General features: G+C 44.1%; 1 protein-coding gene across 1 annotated transcript in view; it reads right to left on the reverse strand.

Moving 5' to 3' along the window:
• The window catches only part of DCBLD2 (discoidin, CUB and LCCL domain containing 2), an 87,395-nt gene that overhangs the window by 8,337 nt on the left and 55,617 nt on the right, over nucleotides 1-23,441 (reverse strand). Inside the window, exons 4-11 of the mRNA XM_004593233.2 lie at nucleotides 16,157-16,208; nucleotides 11,463-11,535; nucleotides 11,062-11,195; nucleotides 9,888-9,928; nucleotides 8,578-8,793; nucleotides 7,729-7,853; nucleotides 834-984; nucleotides 15-101 (exon numbers count right to left, since the gene is read on the reverse strand). Of these exons, the coding sequence (XP_004593290.2) occupies nucleotides 15-101; nucleotides 834-984; nucleotides 7,729-7,853; nucleotides 8,578-8,793; nucleotides 9,888-9,928; nucleotides 11,062-11,195; nucleotides 11,463-11,535; nucleotides 16,157-16,208 (879 nt within the window). The remainder of the gene's footprint in view (nucleotides 1-14; nucleotides 102-833; nucleotides 985-7,728; nucleotides 7,854-8,577; nucleotides 8,794-9,887; nucleotides 9,929-11,061; nucleotides 11,196-11,462; nucleotides 11,536-16,156; nucleotides 16,209-23,441) is intronic.

Consider the following 23,441-nt stretch of genomic DNA (forward strand, 5'->3'; position numbering starts at 1 on the left):
AAACGCTGACTTACCTTTGGCTATTTTTGGAGAGAATGTAGTGTTTCTGAGGTCATTGCTGTTCCGAGGGGGTGGAGGTTGAGTAAGTTTTGGCGGACGACCTTGAAAAATGGTTCATAGACAGTTACATTTTGCTTTTAACATTCATAAAGACAGCGATGTCAAACATCTTTAGCAGTTCCTAAACCACTCAATTCTGTAGATTTTTAAAGACAGAATCATTACAGAGGGATAAATAGTGCACTTTAAAGGCACAAACTTTTTTTTTCTTCAAGTTTTCAAATTTAAAGGGGAGAAACAGAAAAGAGAATGATGTTGACTCCAAAGGAATAAAGATGTCACATTTGATAATACTTGACTTAATTGGTCGAAATTTTTGAAGGCCTGTCAGTCAGGCACCGGCAGTTTGGGGGATAATAGTAAATAGTTAATTGGTAAAACTGGTCAAAATTATTCCCACTTTTAATTTCTTCAACATAAAAGGTACTGAGGCTAAGGATACTGTTGCAATCATTGCTTCTTATCTGATGCAAATAATAAACTCCGTGGGAACTGATAAAAACAATCATGGCTGAAGCGATGTTTGGAGAGTCATTTCATTCCATTATCTCATAAATGATGGCATTTCTTCTACTTAATTTGAAAAGCATTCTGATTCGCAAGTATGGAGAGGCTATTTTTATCTTAAAAATTTCCTTTTATACTGCACCTAACTAATATTTTAACACACAAACACATGATTATCAATTGTTTTTCCTGAGAACAAAAAAAAAACCATTTTAAATTCACAACTCAGTCAAAACAGCATGTCTTCAAACACACTGTCTTTTTACCTTTAGGAATAAACTGACATCCAAGCAATTCCATTTTCATGGCAATTTTCTGCTGCCACTGGGTAGGGTTCACTCTAATAAAGCGTGCAATAATTGGTGGCAGAAAGTTATTACGTACATCCTGGTGATAATCTTTGTTTCCTTGAAATATCTAAAAAACAAACAAAACAAAACTGGTGAGGACAAACTATTCCACTTAAATGTGGCTTCACTTTTGTTTTGGACCTTAAATAACATCTGTCAAGTATGACGGTAAGGATTAACAATTATTTTCAAATCTCATTAATTTATACAAGGAAAACACTGAGTATGGAAACTGTTCCAACATGATTTAGGAATTAACAAGTGGGAACTTCAACTGCAGTGAGTTTACTGTATTCATAAATTAGTAACTAGTCTTGCAAAACATACAAAGTACTTGAAATATGTGGGCCTGGTACAGTAGCCTAGTGGCTAGAATTCTCTCCTTGCATGCACCAGGATCCTGTAGGAGCACAAGTTCATATCCTGGTGGCCCTGCTTCTCATCCAGCTCCCTGCTTGTGGATTATTTCCCTGCTTGTGACCTGGGAAAGCAGTCAAGGATTGCCCAATTGGGACCCTGCACCTGCATGGGAGATCTGGAAGAAGCTCCTGGCTTCAGATTAGCTCAGCTCCAGCCATTGTAGCCAGTTGGAGAGTGAATTACTAGATAGAAGCTCTTTCTCTCTGTCTCTCCTCCTCTATGTATATCTGACTTTCCAATAAAATAAATCAGTTCTTTAAAAAAGGTGAAACCTGTTTCATCATTTCAGGTCTTAAAGGAAATGCTCTGTTCACCTACTTTTCATGGTTACCTCCCTGCCCCACACAGTGAACTAATAAACACACAATAGCTGCATTCCTCCACCTAGTGGATGAACTGCAGTAAGACAGTCCCACGTCATACATCAGTGTTCTCTGTGTAATCAGAAAAGACTTTGCAACACAGAAACAATAAGCTTCTGTAAAACTGTGATTACATAAAGCTGTGATTACCTAAAACTGTGATTACATAAAATCTGATTCCTTAAGTTATCTCATGTCTTCAACTATTTCAAGACAATAGTATCTTACGCTAGAATAGCTCAATTATTTGCAAAGCTTTTTCATGTAATCAAGTCAGATGCTCGTTGATAACACACAGCTGATAACACAGGGATGATGATGGTGAGTGACCTGAATGCGGGCCAAGCGGCCATATGGCATTCCAGACAGCTAAATGGGGCTCCACCCGTTCTCAGGCCAAACCAACCAACTTCTAAAGATCATTGGTAAGCAGATGCGCTTTTAAAGAGTTTTTTTGTCAGCTGAGAACAGCTAAATGTTTAACTTCTCAATCACGTTATTTTCAAATGTTATGGCTATTTCTTCTCAGCCGATTCCTGTGGCATTAGGTTACAATCTTGACAGCTGTGTTAACAGCCTGAAGAGTATGTTTTGAAGTTACAGTAGTATCCATACTAATCAGCTTTCACAGTGTTTAAGATATTACTCTGCAAGGCATTCTTGTGGTCTTGGTTATGATACTGACAGAACAGGAACAATGATGAAACATCATTTTAGGACTTAAACTATCACTCATGTCTTCCTATGTACTATAGTGTCAATTTAATAAAAAATTAAATGGGAAAGAATTTATAAAAATTAAGTGAAAATGATTTGCCATGGACAAACCATCCCTCCATATAGAGAAGTTCGCAAGATGTGATGAGAATAAAATGGACACGGAAGTCAAACCCCACGCTCAAGGAATTCAAGTGTTACTAGATACTACTACAAACAACGCACAATCTACTTGTCTATGGACATATGTAAATACAGATTTAACCTGCTTTCCTATATAATGTAGACTTACAAATACATACACATATATATGAATATTCTGAAAACAAGCCAGGTCAAGCCTCCATGTGTTTGCATGTGCTCACACACATCCATGTGCAACCCTAGAAAACTGTGAAGATGAATTTCCCATTTGCTGAATTTAGCAGTAAATGAAGGAGCAATAACAAACGTTCAGTGAGGAAACATCATTCCGTGTCAGTGTTACTTCATATCACTCAATATTAGGACTTTCTGCCCGGGGTTCACTAACAGGGACCAGACTTATCTGGTAGCCTTAAACATTTGAAAAGCTGGACAATGGCTGTCAGAGAATGGACAGCCCAGAACAGGACGATAATTATGAAAAAGAAACAATCCCATGAGGTCAGCCTTACTACAAAGCGTCAGTACGACCCGAGAGAAGGTGGAGCCCAGCACGCAGGGACACCGAGATCCCCGCCGAAGCCTGCTGGTTTCACCTGGCTGAGACAGAGATCAGAGATCAAACGGCCACCGAGGCATCTGGAATTTATAGGGCAGCATTCAGGAAGGAAGAGAGACAAGACAGGTAGACAGCGAGCTGGTTCTAGAATCGAGAAGCTTCTCCTTAAGTTGTGAAGCGTATGTAAAGAAACAACTTATGGCCAGGAAAAGAGCTGGAAGGAGCCAACAGAATCCTTGGTGCAACACGCACATGGCTGGGAGAGAAGGGAGCACACCGGGGTGAGGACTCTCAAGAGCAGGATTTCAGCCACGGGAAAAATCACAGTGAAATGCTGCTTGGGAGCCGACACGCCTGAAAGCAAACCCTGAGAAGATCACCCTGCTTCCAAACAGCTGATAGCATCCCGGGCGAAAGGTCAGGAGTTCATTAGGAAACAGAAATTTAAAAAATAATGTACAGTCCACAATGGCTGGCATCCAATAGGCCTATGAATAGGACTCATTATCAGTCTATACGCAAAACCCAAGATATAACACAGATGATAAACAAATCAGTAGGTAAGAACATGTAAAAGATTATTTTATATTCAGTATCTTTTCAACAATGGAAAAAAAACACCACTTCCCATTCAACTCCCTGCCTGTGGCCTGGGAAAGCAGTGGAGGACGGCCCAAAGCCTTGGGACCCTGCACCCATGTGGGTGACTCAGAAGATGCTCCTGGCTTTGGATCAACTCAGCTCCAGCCACTGGGGTCACTTGGGGAGTGAATCAGCATATGGAAGAGGTTTCTCTCCGTTTCTCCTTTTCTCTCTCTAAATCTGCCTTTTCAATAATTTTTTTTTTAGAAAGTAAAAACCTAGAGTTGAAAAACACAATATCCAAGATAAAAATATATTATTTTTCTTCCTGTTGTTTATTTTGTTTTTGTGGCTTTTCATTTAAGGCCAATGTATAGTAACTGTGTAATGGAGACTATCATATCAAATACATGTTATTTAACTTTATGGCATTGTAAATTTCTTTTTCTTCCTGTTGTTGATTTTGTATTGTGGCTTTTCATTTAAGGGAATGTACAGTAACTGAGTAATGGAGACTATCATATCCAGATACGAGGATACAATGCAGTATGCATCTCTACTTCCAGATCAAAGTTGGACTCCCAATGAAACTGTTAACTATAGCTTGACAATAGGATGCTGGACTCTCTGCCATTGTCCATGCCCGCAATGATGGACATATGACTGTGTATGAAGAACCATGCTATAGTTGGTATGGGACTCGGTGAGGGGAGAGGGAGTTGGGGAGGGGATAAGGGAAATCTCAGGGCCTGTGGAACTATATTATAAAAAAGATAATGATAATAATAAAAAGTAAAATTTTTGAAAATACATATATTGGGTCATATTAACAGCGGATGAGACATCACGGAATATTGAACTTGAAGACGTAATAACAGATGTGTTCCCAGATAAAACATTGAGAAAAAAAACTTTAGAAAAAAAATAAGGCATCTAAACTGTGAGACATCTTTATGAGTCATAGTATGTATAAAGTTGGAATTTTAGAGGGGCACTATTTAAAGAAAAAAACAATCTGCACTAATAGCCAGTGCTGGGCCCGGCTGAAGCCAGGAGCCAGGAGCTTCATCTGATCTCCCATGTGGGAAGCAGGAGCCCAAACATTTGTACCATGTGCTGCTGCTTTTCCCATGCCGTTGGAAGGAGCTGGATAGCAAGCGGAGCAGCTGGCACTTGAACCGGTGCCCAGGAGATGATGGGCTCATCTGCTATACAACACTGGCTCTACATCTGTACTTTTCCAAATTTGATGCATAAGAGAGCAGCTCAAAGAGCTATAAGCAGAAGGAAGGTAAAAAGCTTTTTTTTTTTTTTAGTAATGTAATTCAATCCTTCCAGAACTTTATATACTTCAGGTGTAAGCAATTCTTAAAACTTAAACCTGTAACTCTATTTTAGAAGTATAATTTTTAAGTTTTTGTACCGTTACAATTATTTTGATATTATTTCCCATGATATTGTTTTGTAGGTCTCCCTCCAGCTCCACTTCCTCTGAACCTATGTCCCCCCACACATAATTTTACCCTGCATTATTACAGTATTATATTCCTTATACAACTCCAACAAGCTCAACATTCTGCTGTTTAGGTGTATCATGGCGTCATAGGTATAGACAATGGGGAACTCACATATTGTCAAGGTGTATTTAACAGTTTCATTGGCAGTCCTCCTTTTACTTGGGAGCAGAGATGCATACTGCAACGTATCTTCACTTCCCAGTATGCTAGTCTCCATTATACAGTTCATCCATGAGACTTTATATACGTGTTACCTATATAGCTATTCATTTTGCATCTTGCATGAAGGTTGCTTTATATCAGAGAGAATACATAGTCGTGCTTTTGGGGCTGACTTGTTCAACTAAGCAGCATAATGATCTCTAGTCGGGACCATACGGCTGTAAATGGTAGAATCTCACCCTTTTTAGTGGGTGAGTAAGTATTCCACAGGGAGTGTGTGTGTCAGTTTCTTTAGCCATTCCTCTTTCACAGGCGCTTGGGTTGTTTGCATATCTTTGCTATTATGGATTTTGTTGCTGTAAATATACGGTTGCAGGTCACATTCTCATATACAGATGTCACTTCCTCTGGATATATTCCCAGGAACGGAACAGCTGGGTCATATGGTAAATCCACTGTCACAGCACTCTCCATACTGACTCCCGTAGTGGCTGTTCTAACCTCCACTCCCACGAACAGTGGAGTAGGGCACCTTTCTCCCCACACCCACACCAGGACATGTAGGTAGATTTCTAAATGTAGGCCATGCTACTGGAGTTAAGTGGAACCTTAGCATTTTTTCACATGCCTAATTTCCTTTGCCCATTTTTTTTTTTTTTTTAAAAGATTTTATTGTTATTGGAAAGCCGGATATACAGAGAGGAGGAGAGACAGAGAGGAAGATCTTCCATCCGATGATTCACTCCCCAAGTGAGCCGTAACAGGCCGGTGCGCGCCAATCCGATGCCGAGCCCAGGAACCTCTTCCGGGTCTCCCACGCGGGTGCAGGGTCCCAATGCATTGGGCCGTCCTCGACTGCTTTCCCAGGCCACAAGCAGGGAGCTGGATGGGAAGTGGAGCTGCTGGGATTAGAACCGGCGCCCATATGGGATCCCGTGGCTTTCAAGGTGAGGACTTTAGCCGCTAGGCCATGCCACCGGGCCCTTTGCCCATTTCTTAACAGGGTTGTTGCTTTGCTGTTGTTGAGTTTCTGATCCTTTTTATAAATTTTCGATATTAATCCAGTATCTGTTGTGTAGTATGTAAAGACCTTCACCCATTCTGTTTGTTGCTGAACAGAAGTTTCTTAGTTTGATGGAGGTCCCTTTGTTTATTTTGGCTTTGCCTGCCTGTGTTTCCAGTGATATTTTCTAATAAGTCTCTCCCAACACCTATAGTAGTTTGCTTTCCTCTAACAGTCTGATGGTTTCTGGGTGCAGATTTAGGTCCCATTTATAGCTGATCTGTGCCTAAGGTGACAGGTGGAGGGGAGTCTTGTTTCTTAGGAAGTATAATAAAGGTTAACAGAGAAACCGATGTGCCAGGAGTAGAGTGGTCCCAGGTTTGGGGCGTTCAGCAGAGGACAAGGTGAAAGACGGTGTGCTGTCTGCTGGAGCAGGCAGGGCTTCATCAGAGACAGAGTGCACACAGCGTCAAGCAGGAGAAGCCCCCGAGCAGCAGCACAAGACTGCACAGCAACCTGAGACAGGGAGTCTGGAGGCTTCAGAAGCAGATGATAAAAGTGGGAACTGAAATTACACAGATGCTCCAGAACTGAAAATATAACTGAGGCCGAAGCTATAAGAAGATTAATTGAGAAGATATGTTCATAGTTTCAAGCCTTGGTGCGGGGTATCTATTTTCCCTGAGGGCAGTGACTTCTCAATTTCAAGATCCCTGTGTTCAGTCACGGCCCAGGAGCCAGCGTGACCGGAACAGGCATGTGGATGCAACACTCTGAGACTAAACACCCCCTACTAGCAGGTGTGGCTCATCACAGCGGGTTCACAAGTTTGCTCTGCTAACTGAAACACAGATTTCATAATTATCAATACAAGTTAAGGAAATTTGTGAGTCAGGGGAAAAAAAGGGATATTTAAGAATTCATGAGATAGTCTTGAAATGACTTCTAAGTCCAGGACATGTAATCATGCAACAGTCCTCAGCTGTCTTGTCTGTCTTCTCTTGCCTATAGAATAGAAATCTGAGGCCCACTTAGTCCACGTTATTTGGAAGATCGACAAGAAAAGTATTATAAAGACAAAAAAAACATAGATTAGACTTTCTTGAAACAATATTTAAACAATGTAAAAATTAAAAATGCAGCAGTGAAAGTCAAGAAGTACTGATCTTACAGGGACGTAGAACAGAGGTCTTTTTTTTTTTTAACCAATCAGAACAATTAACTAACACTACCTAAAACAACCAGAAGAGGGCAGTGCAAGACAAAGCTGTACTGAATGCCCTTTAAGCTGTTCGCAAAGAGCTCTCTGAGAATACTTTTTACAAACACTTTGTTAATCACTTACCTTATCCTGCTCCACACCAGGTTCTCTATAAATAGTCCATTTCTGCCCGTCATCACTGTACAGAATTTTGTAGGCAGACACATAGTAGTTGTGTTCCACCATAGTAGAGCCGGTGGTTACAATGCCTGGAATTAAGACTTTCTCTGATCAGTATACACGGCCTAACACCAAGTTTGTTCAGCATCCAACAACACACCTGAGGGGCACTGGGAGCCCATTCCTGCCTGCAGCTCATTCCCATCAACATGGTACTAAATCCTTGGCTTTGTTCCCTTAGAGAGACAGAATTATGGGTGCACGTAAGGAAAGAACGATTCTATGCTGGCAACTTGTGTTCATGTCACTGTAAAATATATTTCAGTTAATAAAAATGAATTTCTGGGAGTGAAAGATTAAAGGTGCTTATTGGCATTATTTTCAGTTACCAAAACAAAACATATCATTTGTAAAAACTAATTCCAACCAATTATTCGGACTATTTGCTAACTTCCCCTAAAACAAATTTATGCTCAGAGCATGTGGTCCGTTAGCTATTTATAGTACTTAAAATGGACTCCTGGAACAGAAACCTGACTCTAAGAGATGGTTATTTCATGTGTCTCAAGATCACTTTTCACTGAAAACACTCCCTTGAAAGAATAAAAATGAAAAATTATTAAGGATTAAATATCAACTCCTCTCCTCTGCCATGCCTTATAAAACTTTCTCTGGTAATGTTAATACCAACCAACAAAACTGGAAACCATGGAACTGAATTTTCAGCAAGCTAATTTTCCATGGAAATCTTAGCAACAGGTTTGTAAATCATAGGAACATTGTAAAATGTTCTAGGAAGTCCTGTTTCTTAACCTGTTATCTTCTTTTCCTTATTCAGATCCACTTGTAGCCACTGATAGTCGTCAGTGACCAAAGCAGCCCAAGGCGGCCCAGGCTTCTTCAGTCTGGCCTTTTCCGGTTTCCAGCTGTTCTCTTGCCCGGTGTGGTCAGTCCACTCCAGCACTGAGGAGGCTGTAATCTGAGCATCAGCAATCACACCGGACTCCATGCCCAGTGTCCCATAACAACCTGAAACGAAGGAGAAGGTCAACCCGGTTCCCGGATATGAAATCAAAATCTGTATGGACCTGCTCATTGCAAACTTTCTACCATACGTTTAATTAACATATACTATGCTAATAATAGTAATAAACTGTAACAGAAGTTTAAGACGCAGGCTGGGGTTTTTTGGACATGTGTTTTTGTGCGTCAATTAGGAAAGTCATGAACACTCACCGATGAGCAATAACTTGAACTATGTGATCTCCCTGGGATACGCCCTCCAGATAAATGGTAGAGGGAGAGGCCGCAGATGTTATGCCTTTATCTCTTTCAGCATTTTGTTGTCACTTTCTCTATGAGGCTTTTCCTGATCCTGCTTAAACCACGTACTGGTTCTCCTCCTGCAAGTCCTGTCTTCCTTCTTGCCTATTTCTCTACATCTTTGAGCATTTGATCACACAGTAAACAGTACACCACAGACAACAATTTGTTCACTCACTGTCCTCACTACAGAAGGGAAGTTCCAGGGAGGCAGGTGTTATGTTCGTCACCATCCAGTCACAAGCACCAGTACAGTGAGCAGCAAATGAGGAATCTCTCTGTACAATAAGTTACTTCTTCAGATGGCTTCAGAAACCACCTCTGCTAAGGCACCTTCCGTGCTTACATGCCTGTCTCTTGTCATAAAACTTCCAATTTATTCTATTACCTTTAAGGCAGAATTAGGAGCAGAAAGAGAGACAAGGAAATACTTTTACTCTCAGAATGAATGCAATGGCCAGGACTGGCCGGGCGTAAGCCAGCAGCCCAGATCTCTCCCTTGGTCTCTCACCCAGGAGTCAGGGGCCTCCGTGTTCGGGGCATCTCCCCATGCCTCCCCAGGCACATAAGCAGGGAGCTTGACAGAACCATGGCAGATGAGACTCAAACTGTTCCATGAGATGTTGACACAAACAGCAGCTAAAACCTCCGTGCCATAATACCAGCCTCTATTATTTTAACAGGTATCACCTCACAGTACTATCAAGATGTTTAAATGAGTACAAACATTAGCTGCTACAGTGTTCAAAATGACCAATTTAACAAACCACAATAGGTTATAAAGTCCATAGAAAACTTACCACTTGTCTTAAATGTAAAAAGACTTGTAGACAAGTGTCCCCTGAAAGAGAGAGAAGGCGGCTTCTTTGGTGACATGTAACAAATGACGTAATGCTCGACACCAGTAAGTGAAAGTTGTGCTTTTCTCCTCTGCTGCTTGAAGACCTAGGGTGATTCTGTAGCTAAAAACCAGGCTCTGGTCTTGTTCCTAGTAGAAAGGCTCATGAGAACAACTTTTAATGTTAGAGTTAGCATTGCGTTTGGATTTCCAAGCAATGCACACTGTAGGAGCTAAGGAGAGTGGACCAATGAGGCAAGCGAAGGGCTTAGGGCCCAGAGAATTCCCTTTGGCCTTTCTCAGCATTCCTCTGCCTTTACAAAGCACTCAAACAGCTACAAGAGGATGCATCTTATCCTTACTGCTATGAGTGTGAAAGAGAATTTAGACACAAAAATTCTTTCTAAAGCTGAAAAGGAGGAAAGGAATGAAAAAATCAGCCCATAGAAGAAACACAAGGAAGGAAGCTAGCTGGGTCTGTCGGGGTGGACAAACAGCAGTGCGCGTAAGGCTGCTTGTACATTCGCTGAGTTAATTACTTTAACACGGTTAAGGAGTTCTAAAGGTAACAGCGGAGGAAGTGATGTGACCACACAGCCACGAAACCCAAAGTATTTCCTCAGCAGATTTTCACCAACAGTGTTTGCCGACTTGCTCATCGTCTCAATGGAAACTGGCTGAGGGCCTCTAAGGAAAAGCTTGTTTCACTGAGGGTCAACTGTTCACCAGACCAAGTGAACAGAAGAGGCGAAGTTTCCAAACATTCCACTAGTGTTCTACTGCATTTCCAGTTAATGTTTCAACTTCTGTTTTGACGTCCGGTAAAGCAGCATAACAGTGTAGATATTGTGATAGATAATACCTCCTGCAAACATTCTTTCGGGAGGACAGATTCATAATAATACAAACAGTCCACTTGACATCAATGCTTACTTTAAAACTCAAAATATTTCAACTAGTTGCAATCCAGCCTGTACCTTTCAAAAACATTCAGATACTGAGGACACACACCCAACTGAATGCTTCTTGCATAAAGACTACTCCCTGGGTCCCATGGACAGTGATGTCGGTGAGTTCTCACTGGTCCCTAGCACCCACCTATACAGCATGCTCACTGGACTACCAAGGATACTTACACCACAGAAGTGACGTTATTAGCCAAAGAACTTTCATAGTACGGGATGCCTTTGCTAATTACAACGCTGATCCGACCACCCAAAATATTAGACACTACTCCTGCATGCACACCTGCCATGCACAGCGGTGAGGACTGGGGAAGAAAAAAACAGAAGATTAGCTTGTCATAGCTCATGAAGAAGATTCTGTACTTCCTCAAGAAACCTGTGGATTTGGGCACTTTTCATAAAAACATAAATTACAGGTACTGTAATGGAATTTAAGGGGAAGAAAAAATAATAAAAGATTACATATGGCTACAAAGAAAAAGATTTCTACAAGTAAAATTAGGTAACAGACATACATCTAGTTATTTTTTTTAAAAAGTCTCATTGTTACTGTAAATCTATGTGCAACTTACATCTCTGTATCCATGAGGAATTGTTCCAGATATTTCAGCAAAAGGAAGCAGGCAGCCAGCCGGGCAGTACTTACTGTGAAAAGAAAACAAGTGAGATGTTATATTGTGGTACACTTTCTAGAGGAAAACACATATGGTTCACTTTCTAGGGGAAAACATTAAGGAACGTGCTTATGCATTCTTCCTATTGATGCAAATATGATGCTATCATGACCTGGAAAGAATATTTCTATTTTTTAAAATTACGTTGCATTATGTGACATAGTTTCATAGGCTCTGGGATTCCCCCATTCCCTCCCCGAACGCTCCCCCCATGGCGGATTCATCCACCTTCTTGCAGAATTACAGTTCAAATTAAGTTGAGATTCTTTCATTGCAAACATATACCAAGCATAGAGTCCAGCATCTTATTGTCCAGATAAATTCAACAGTTTCTTGGGGAGACCATCTCTGGTCTGAAGGCAGAGCTGGCAGAATATTGTCCCGATCAGAAGCCCCAGCACAACATCAACAACAATTTACAACATTATGGAATTAATTGACATGGTATTGGGTAATCATAACAGTGCAAGTTCTTTTTTTTTAGATTTATTCATTTTATTAAAGCCAGATATACACAGAGGAGGAGAGACAGAGAGGAAGATCTTCTGTCCGATGATTCACTGTCCATGTGACTGCAACGGGCTGATGCGCGCCGATCCGATGCTGGGAACCTGGAACCTCTTCCGGGTCTCCCACGCGGGTGCAGGGTCCCAATGCATTGGGCCGTCCTCAACTGCTTTCCCAGGCCACAAGCAGGGAGCTGGATGGGAAGTGGAGCTGCTGGGATTAGAACCGACGCCCATATGGGATCCCAGGGCTTTCAAGGCGAGGACTTTAGCCGCTAGGCCATGCCGCAGGGCCCAACAGTGCAAGTTCTTAACCACATCCTGTGAGTACTTCATTGACCCTTTAATTTTTGTTTGTACACAGAACCGGCTGCTATACATCCTAAAGTGCCTATAGGGTACTATTCAGCTGTCTTGTGTCTGTTTTCATTTTAGTATTTAGCAGTTCATTGTGTTGACGCATAATTTTGGCGAACTTGGTAGATTTTAGGATAATCTATACTGGCTTAGAAATCTAACAAGGCCTTTGTCAATAGTTGAGGTACAGAACAGTTTTAGGAGGGGTGTGCAGAGAAATCTTCAATCCCCTAGTGAGGGGTAACTAATCTTTGTGTCCTATCTAGTAAGGTATATGTGGATCCACGCTGATCGTTTCCTGTTTGGTTCTAAGCTTTCCTTGTATTTCTCTATCTATTCTATGCTTTTTTGGGGGCGAGGGTGCTCTGTAGTGATCTTGATGGTCGTTGCAAGCGAGGGTGGGGATCCAAAGTTGGAACTAAGTAAGGACCAGAAGAAGCTCCTCTCCCTAGTCCTGAAGGAAGTTTGCTGTTCTTCTGTTTCTGCAGATCCCTCAGGGCTCCTGGCTGTTGTTCCGATGACCTTGGGTGCTTCGTGGAAGGATTTGGGTCTCTTCCATCCCATGTGGTAGATCCAGACGGGGCTGGGTGTCCTCGGAGTTCTCGGCCTCCGAAGGAACTCCAATTCCCCGTGTTCTCCTTGTCCGTTGGGATGTAGTCCTTGGTGCCCATAATGATAGTCCTTGGTGAGGATCCGAGTCTTCAGGGTTGGGATACAAGCGTTTAGAAAGAATATTTCTAAAAAGCCCTTTCAGATACTTTTCCATACGCCCAAGAGACAAGGTCAAGTTATCTCAGATCCTGCATGGTGAGCCATGGCAGTTGCCACCGCGGGGTCTGCAACAGTAGGAAGCTGGAATGAGGACCTGAGGTGGAGCTAAGCCAGGCATAGCACTGTGGCACACAGCACTGTGACCCACTAGGCTGAAGTGCTCACTCCCTGGTACTCAGTTTCATATGGGATTGTGCAAATGGATCCATGTAAAATAATATCTACTTAATTTTTATCACTTCCTGTAAAATGTACCGATTCCTAAAGCTTACTTTGTGTGAGGCTACTTAAGAGATATTATTATACATGCTATAATTTTTTCACCTACTATAGTTACAATTTTTTTCGTATTGTACAAACTGTTTTATTTACTTCACATTGGATGGTAGATACATCTCTACTTTCAGACTTTTTCCATTATACTTGATATGGCACAACCTTTAGATAACTGCTCTGTCATGTGAACATCACCCAGAGCACTATACAAACTCAGATGGCCTCAGTGACCGCACACCTGCACTGTGTGGTACAGCTCAGTCTTCCTTGGCTACAAACCAGTGAGCTGTTACTGCAGGCAACTGTAACACCATGGTTACTTTCTGTGTATCCAAACAATCTGAACACAGAAAAGATGCAGTAAAAACGTGCCGAACAGAAAGGTTTTTAAAATGGTCCACCTGCACAGAACACTTCCCAGGAACAGAGTTTGCTTATGGCATTATTGGACACTGTGCAGACTTCACAAGCATACACTTAAGCCATGCAGAATCTGTTTAAATATTTTCCTTCACTAAGAAATAAGCCTTAGCTTATTGTAACTTCTTTTTTACCTTATAAGCTTTTAAATTGTTCTAATGTTTCGACTACTCTGCACGGTAACATCTAGCATATTATACAGGTGGACAAAAATATTTACAGTCTCCCCAATAAGTGTCTTTTTCTACTTCCTTAACTTCTAAAATTTGTGTTTGGTTAGAAGCTAAGATACAAGCTCACATATTAGTCTCAGCCAACACAAGATGAGAGTCATCCGTGTCACTGTCTTCTTGGCACACCTCGTCCCACTGAAGTGCAGGGGCAGCAGCGTGCCTGGAGTGGTCATCTCTTGTGACAACAAGGAGCTGTCACTCTTCTCAGAAGTGTGTCCCTGGTGCTTTGTGTCGTGGGCTTCTTATCACAGATTCGCTTCTAAGTAGACTGCACCTGCTCTCCACTAAGGAACACTCTTCCATGAGAATTTTGTCAGGAGCTTATGGAGGTCTGTAAGTGCTTCCTCTAGGCTCTTGCCTGTGAATTCTCCAGCAGTTTCCCCGCCTGCCCACCTTCTTTTTTTCCCTTCTCCTGCAACGCCCTTTTCTCTTGCTGCTTTTGCAGCCCTGATTTTCATTAGGTGATACGGAATTTCCAGCTCCATTAGAACCTCATGGGAATCCTACGGCCTGGCGGTGATTGAAACATTACTGTGGAGCATGGAGCTGCACTTGAATGTTTATTATGTTGTCTGCTATGTGCTGGGCTATGTGGACACTGGGTCAACCAAACAAGCATGGCTCATTTCCATTACTGAATCTACATTCCAGTGGTGGAAGATGACAGCAAACCAATACTTACATAAATAATTCAATTTTGGTTCTTTTATGAAGAAAAGGCATTCTGAACTGGAAAAGACCCAATCTGTTAAAAGCAACAGCAACATTTCACAAACTTAACCATGTGCCAGATGGCATCACAAGGGCTTCAGGAAAGCCACTCAAAAACCCCATGAGTGGGTACTACGGTTGTCCTTATTGTACAGGTAAGGAAACTGAGGAAGCATGTGGCCAGGGCATGCGGCTGACACGTAGTGAAGGCCTCCTGTGCTCTAGCAAGGCAGGGCAGGCCCTGGATGCTTCAGTCGGGGAGTGCTGCTCCAACGTAGCATGCAAGGGGACATCACTGACTAAGCATGGCATGTGCAGCAATCACTCTGAAGGGCACACCCAGCAGCAACTTAGCCTGCTGTGTGAACGCACAGACCAGGCCGCAGTGAGGAAGGGACCAGAGCCGAGAGGAGTGCACAGGTGGCTAGATGACACAGTCTTATGGACTGGAATGTATCTCTCAAGTAAAAACAGGCAGGCAGTGGGGATTCTGGTAGCATTTATATTTTTAACAATGGTTATTCCGGTTTCTGGAAAGCAAGAGAAGGTAAGGGATTTTGAGCGGAAGCTGGGAAACTTAGGCAGATTGGATTTGGGTGGCAATGAAGTTCTGGAGGAAGGATGGGGAGAACCATCATGGCTGAGCAGAGGCCCTATCAAATGCTAATGAAGGCGCACTTGCCACAAGAGAACCACTCTGAAACACAAAAACTAAGGTTTGTTTTTGGGAGAGGAGAAGCTGGGAGGAGGCTGGTGAGACTGGTCTTGAAAAATGAAAATGATTTTGCCAAAAGGTTGAAATTGATTTCCAGGAATGTTTTGTGAGCTCAGAGCAGGGTAAATAATCCAGAATCATTTCAACACGGAGCAGATGAGACAAGACTGGGAAAATGGCCCAAGGACTCCTGGTGAATGACTGCATAAGAAAACAACCAGAAGCTAATTCTAGTCCAGGCAAGACACAAGCCACAACACTGGGAAGCACCAGAAATGGGACTGGGATAAGAACAGCCAATACTTCCGTAATAGCCTTAAACCACCCATTTCCCTTTTTTTGTGGAAATAAATGAGTTTTCCCATTTTTTTAGCTAGCAGTTTTGGCAGATATTTAAGCATATTAAAACTATACTTCAAAAAAAAGATCTACATGATACAATTAAAGCCAAATGTAAATATGGTTATAATGAAATGATTCTAAATCAAGTAAATTATTCAAATCATGGAATGACTGTATATCATACACAAAATCTTAAGTAGATACAGAATGCTGAAGAACAATGTTTAAGCTAAAGACGGGCATGCAAAAATATGGTCATACCTGAACTCAGGTTCCAAAAAATGGGATGCAGTGTCCGAACAAGTAATTAGATCTAGAAAAAGCAAAAACAAAAATGAATCCAGTAATACACAAATGTCAACAAATTGTAAAACCTCCAAATGGCACTTTTATTAATCAACCTTCCTGATTTTAGTTATCTTGATTCCTAGCACTGTTTCCTCAACCCTGTTTGACTACTGTGTCATCTAACGAAGTCACACACCACCTACACAGAACATAGACAAGGAAGCCCTACTGTAGCTTCTGTGAAAACAGGTGTTGATTCTGTGGCTCCATCTGCTACTCAGAATCTACTCTACACATAGGACCAGAAGCAGCAGCACATTCTGGGAACATCCCAGAAACCTAAATTCTCCTCCTTTGAAAAAAAAAAATACTTATTTGAGATGCAGAGTCAAAGAGATGGACAGAAGGGAAAGATCTTCCATTTGCTGATTCTCCTCAAATGACCCCACCTGCCGAAGCAGGAGAAGCCAGCAGCCTCAAACTTCCTCCTGGGAACCCCACAGGTGGCAAGAGTCCTAAGTACTTGGCGATCTTCCTCTGGTCTCCTAGGCTCACTGGGAGGAACAGGAGCAGAAGCAGGCTGCTGGGATTCCAACAAATACTCAGATTGAGAATCTGGCATTATGTGCAAGGCTTAAACACGACGCAGGCCCGAGAAATCCAAATTCCTGAGCGCCATCCAGACCTTCAAAATCTCTGGAGAGGGGCCTGGAAACCTGTTTTTAACAGTCTTGCCAGTATTCTTGAGCACTATGAAATTAGAGAACTGATGTTCTAAAGAAAACACATTTTAAAATCTAATACTTTTTACCTAGAAATCAGTACATAGGAATAAGCATTAATTTGCTTCAAAGACCTTTTTCACAGGCTTTGAAAAAGGTAGTTCTTTTAAAAAATATTTTATATATTTTTTCAATTTTCATTTTTGATGATTTATACATAATTGATTAGGGTGATTAGGACCAAGGGCTACAGGAAGGTGAACGAGATTACCATTTCCCATTTCCATATTCTCTTTTTTTCCTTCCTGTATCTGGGGGAAGGGGAGAAGACAAGCAGAGAAGCCACACTCAGACTCCCAAACGCTGCTGAAACCTGGAATGGAGGACAGCCACCCAACACAACCCTATGGTCCCCGATGTGGGACATGCTCTGAGGGTCTTGCTCAAGAGATTTCGATATTTCAACAATTCCAAATTACTGCCAATCTCGCCATTCCAAGCACAATGAAATCTCTCCAGAACCCACTGATTGACATAGTCCACCTTAGAGTCTCCATTTTCCCAGTTATTCACTGCCAACATTTGCCTATACAGTTGATTGGTTTGTTCTGCTCTCCACCTTCTATTATGGTACCAGCTGTCCTCTGCAGGCCCCATGTACTGCCATATCCTCCATGTACACCTGGATATGCTATCCACTGCTCCATCTAAGCCACTGAGGCGGCCCAGCTCTGCCCATGAACTCCATGATCAGATCATGGAACCTGCAGTTCTTTCCATGGTTGGGGTTCTGGGTTTAGAAATTCAGCTGGGTGGGAGATCCCCATAGAAACTTTATCTGAGGTGAGCCCAGACTTGGTTCTTGTGTGTGCCCGCCAATACAGGGTCTAGCACAGTCCGTTCCCTCAATCAGCTTATGCACATGCTGGTGATTGCAATTGCTGGGTCAGTTCTGTCTCCAGCCCTGTTTTCTACACAAAGCAATAGGTGGTGCTGCCCAGTCTGATAGTGCCCACCATGCACTTGGCCTTCACACAAACCAGTGGGAGCTACAGCCTAGTTGGATAGAACCACAATTAACCCCCACCAGGCCTGCCCCCTGCCCTGGTTCCCATGCTTGCCAATAAATACAGCAGACTGGTCCAGTCTGTCCCACATCCCATTCAGCTCTCATACATGTCAATTGGCATTGAGCCTAGTTCAACCCAAACGGCCCCACTATTCAGCCCACACACATGCTGGCAGATGCCACTCCCTAGCTGGCCATGCCTTTCCCAGCCCTAGTTCTCATGCTCACCAGTCAGAGTGGTAATCCAAGAAGGAGGTACCCATGTTTCCCTACTGGGCCCACTCCTGGATCTTGCACTCCTCAGATGTTTCTTCAGTTTAACTTGCCCCCATGCCAGCATCTGCCAGCTGATGCTGTGGCAAAGCCCAACCAACCCATCTTTACTCTGACTTATGCATGTACCAGCAGGAAGAGTACCAGCAGGAAGAGTACCAGCAGGAAGAGTCAACCCAGCCTGGCTATTCCCTGATCCAGCTCACATGAGGCCAACAGGTGTTGTGGCCCTGCCGTCTGGTTTGTCCCGTCCCAAGTCACACTCTCCAGTGGGACTGGTGATCCAGCAGGGGAGCCCTCCACATTTCTCTTACCAGCTTTGCCCTCTCCCTGCTTGGGTCTCACGTGTGCTGATTGGATGTTATGGCCTGGTCTGGCATGGACTGCCTCACCTTGACCTTAACCATAGGGTGCTGCAGCTGGCTGGGCCTAGCCCACCACTAATTTCAACTCACATCGGTGGGGGCTACATCCTAGCCCAGCCCAGCTGGCCCCCAGTCCTGTCCCTCATGTAACTGGGTTGTGCTGCAACCCAACCCAGTTTGACCCACAATTCTGGCACTTGGAATCATCAGTGGGTAATATGAACTGGCCCAGGTTGGTTCGCCCCCGACCTGTGCCAAATGTATGCCAGTGGGTACGGCTCCCTGCCCTGTCTGCTTCCTATCGTGGTTCTTGCGCTCACCTGCAGGGTTTGTGTCCCGATAGAGGAGTTTTCCAAGTTCCTCCATCAGAATCACTCCCAATGCCAGATCTCACACATACCGGTGAGTCTATGGGTCAGCCCTACTTTGTCCACCTCCTGTCCTAGCAGGAACAGTGGCCTTTCCTGACTAACCTTCACCCACTCCAACCAGGTCTGTTCCCATCCACAGATATCACACATGCCAGTGATTGCTCTGACCCAGCTTGGCACAGCCCCTTGCTGTCTTGGCCTTTGCCTTAGATGCTGTAGCCTGGCCTGACCCATCCTGCCCCCAGTTTCGACTCTCACTGGCAGGTGCTGGAACCTGGCCCTGCTCAGTCTGCTCCCATCACTGGCTCATGAATACTGGTAGATGTGATAGCCTAGCCTGGAGTAACCTGCGCTCCAGCCTTGTTTCTCCACTTGCCAGTGAGCTAAGGTCTGCTTGGCCTTGCCCAACCCGCCCCCTTACAAAACCAACCCACACATTAGCCAACATTTGGAGCTACCTCGCCCAGCCTGGCCGACTCCCAGGCCTAGACTATGTGGTCACCAGGAGATATGACCCACGAGGGGAGTTTTCCAGGTTCCCCTACTCGGGCCAACTCAGACCCAGATCTCATGCATGCCAGCAGGTGTTAGGTTCTTGCCCAGCATAGCCTGCTCCTCCATCTTGGCCTAATATGAGCTGGTGAATGTTGCGGCCCAGCCTGCCCCACGCCCTGTTTAGGATGCACATGTGGGTGCTGCAGCCCGGACCTGCCCAGACTATTGGTCCCTATACCCATGAGTGTTGGCAGGTTCCATGGTCACACCTAGCTCAGCCCATTGCCACCCCAACTCTTGAGCTAACCAGTGACATTTGCATTGATTCAAATACATTTTAATGATTTCTCCCTGATCTTAGAAAGGAAAGCAAAGCTCCCAACAAAGCCTACAGAATCAGCCTACCTCATTCTATCTTCCTGTCTTCTCAATACTCTACCTTTCTTTTGTCTCCCCTGGTATAAACTACTACTCTTGCTTGGAAAGCTTTTCCACTGCCCTTTAGCCTCTAGGATTCTTCCCTTTACATGGTAAATGTTGCTTGCTTACAGAAGCTGGCTTTGACCTTTCCAAGTTAAAGGTCACCACGATAGGTACTTGAATTTGGTTTAAGAAATGGATGACTGTTGTGTTCTCACAGTAACATGTTTAATGTAAGACTGATTTGTTGATGTGATTGTAGAATTACGAGCAGCATTATTTTTCTAATTCCTAGTTTCTGAGCAAAATGTGAGGCTGTGTCCTCCACTCTGTACTGCCAGCAGCAATCACCACTAATATTTTACAGGCTAGTTTCAATGTACATTTACTGCATTAATGGAAGAATAAAGTTTCTGTTTGAAGGCATGCTTGTCATTTATTCACCCATAGGGAGGAAAACCTGAAACAATATCCAAAAGCAATCACAACACTTGGCTGAAGCACAAGGGGGAGAGGGGAGGAGACACCCCCACTACAGAGCCAGCAGCTCGCACACTGATAGTCAAGGCTTGGGTCCATCAGTGGCCACCACAATAAGCATGGGATAGGCAATCATTCTATTTCAATAATTTTAAAGCAACTTGTGTCCATTATCAACTGGAAATGTGTCTCATACAACTAGAACATAACTGTGCTACACTAGTGGGAGAGCAGCATTCTGGGAGCAGTATACAGGCTGATACTGTATACTATAAAATCATGGGCATTTGAATAACAATCAAGTTAAATTTGTGCTTTAGGAATTTACAAGGATACATGCTTGATAGTAATTCACCAGTGCTAGTGAGCCACCTGGGACATGCAAATAGAATACCTACATTTTGGTTACTCCATGCAATCTTTGTAAAGCAGTGATGAAAATCAATTTTCCACTTTTCCTGCTCTACCAAAAGAATTTGCAGCTTCCAAGATTTATAGCAAATTACTTGCTATATTCTTTTTAAAAATAACTTCGATGTTTAAGAATTTATTTCTTTGAAAAGGAGAGACTGATCCATCTTCCATTTACTGGTTGACTACCCAAACACTCATAACAGCTTAGACTGGGTCAGGTCAAACTCAATCTGAGTCTTCCGTGTGGGTGGCAAGGACCCAAGTACTTCAGCCATCAGCCACTATCTCACAGAATGCACGTTGAGAAGCTAATCAAGAATGAAGAATAGGGTAAGGGGGAGCATGGAGAAGTGGGAGAACAGGTCCGTGTTGCGGTGTAGTGGGTAAAGCTGTTGCCTGCAGTGTTAGCATTCCATATGGGCGCCAGTAACAGCCACTGGCTGCTCTACTTCCACTCCACCTCCCAGCTGATGTGACTGGGGAAGCAGTGAAGATGGCCCAGTTGAAAGAAGCACCAGTCTCCTGGCTTTGGATAGATCTAGCCTTGGCATTTGCAGGCATTTGGGGATTGAAGCAGTACATGGAAGATGGATTTCTCTTTCCCTGCCTCTCAAATAAATAAGATAAATCTTTTAAAAATGAGGCTGAAAACTGAAACCAGGCACTCTAATATGGGATGTTGGCATGCCAAGCAGCATCTTAATTGGTGGCCAAATATCACACCTACTTTACTGTAGTATTAACAATAGCTCCTGGAAAGGACATGTGATAATTTTAACCGAACGCTTACTACACACACAAGACTACAGCATCTGATGCCAAGATGCAATTTTTTCAGCTTGTTAGTTGTATATCATGTACATAGACACTATACATACTCATTTGCATAAAAGGGCACATATCTGTATGTAAACTGAAGCTTCATCAATAAAAATTATACTAAGATGAATTCAGCAGATGTTTAATGCTTGTCAGATAACAGTAACAAAATCTTATAATACAACGTAAGAATTACAAATAGAAACTTACGTAACTGTATGTGAAAGAAAATCTTGTTTTATTTGACCGGGAAGATACTCTGCTAACTCTGCCCTCAGACCAGAGAGGGTCTACCCAATAAGCGGTTGGACTTGTCTGGACTATGGGATGTTGGACTCTATGCTTGGCAAATACTTGCAGGGAGGGAATTTCAACTGAACTTGAACTATGGTTATGCAGCAGGGTGGAAGAACCCACCATGGGGGGAAGGTGGGGGGGAGAATCCCAGATTCTATGTAATTACAACACAATGTAACTAATGAATAAATTTAGGGCTGCGGGAGAGGACGTCTAGCTCGGATCCCGAACCCAGTCCGCCATGTGCCCATGGCTCATGGCGGGCTGGGCCCGGACATGCCTGGGTGCGGCCTGCTTCCTTCTGGGGTGAGTACGCCGAGGGGGGAGGCCTCCGTGACTGGGCATGTCCGGGACCCACCCACCACCCTCATTGGGTGGTGGGTGAACGGGATTGGGGAGGGGCGCAACCTTGGGCCTGCAGGATTTAACCTCCGGCTGCCAGAGGCGAGCCGAGGGCTGCGGGAGAGGACGTCTAGCTCGGATCCCGAACCCAGTCCGCCATGTGCCCATGGCTCATGGCGGGCTGGGCCCGGACATGCCTGGGTGCGGCCCGCTTCCTTCTGGGGTGAGTACGCCGAGGGGGGAGGCCTCCGTGACTGGGCATGTCCGGGACCCACCCAACACCCTCATTGGGTGGTGGGTGAACGGGATTGGGGAGGGGCGCAACCTTGGGCCTGCAGGATTTAACCTCCGGCTGCCAGAGGCGAGCCAAGGGCTGCGGGAGAGGACGTCTAGCTCGGATCCCGAACCCAGTCCTCCATGTGCCCATGGCTCATGGCGGGCTGGGCCAGGGCGGCCTGGGCGCCATTTGGCGCCAGGCTGTGCCTGCTGGCCGCCCGGCCGGGGAGCTCTGGGGTATTGGACATCTGAATCGCTGCTGAGATAGCTCTAGAGTGACCCCACTGTTTCTGGGATCTGAGTCAATCCTAAAGATTCCCAATGCCAGTAACTCTTCCTTTGAAGAACTTCCAATCCCTTAATAATGCTGAGCTTTGAACACCTATCAAGTAAAAGATAAGCTCCGGCTTGTGTAGCAGGCTGGCACCTAATGGTCCTCGGAGCAACCACGTGCAGGTGCGTGATTTACGGCTAGGAACGGTCCAAATCTGGGATGCCACAGCTGGGATGAGGTTCCCACCAAGGGGTGTATGTGCTGGAATGGGGGCTGCGTTCTATCTAGGAAACAGTTGCAGTCACCCGAGGCACTAGTGTGGGCTGGGATTGGATGCACCAGGCCGGTTCAGATCCCAGCACCATCTGGTGTTATGGAGAAACAGGGTAGATGTGGGACTGACTAGGCTGGGTCTCAATCCCCTTCTGAGCCATGTGTGAGCTGTATGTGGGTATGGACGAGCCATGGCTGGGCTGAAACATCCAACAACAAGAGTCAGAATGGGGTGAAAGCCAGCCAGGAAAAGCCACTGTTCCTGCTAGGACAGGAGGTGAACTGAGTAGGGTTGGCTCAAGAACCCCCTGGCAAGCGCAAAATCTGGCATTGGGAGGGGTTCTGATGGAGGAGCCTGGGCAACTCCT

This window comes from Ochotona princeps, chromosome 3, assembly GCF_030435755.1.
Source record: "Ochotona princeps isolate mOchPri1 chromosome 3, mOchPri1.hap1, whole genome shotgun sequence".
NCBI lineage: Eukaryota > Metazoa > Chordata > Mammalia > Lagomorpha > Ochotonidae > Ochotona > Ochotona princeps.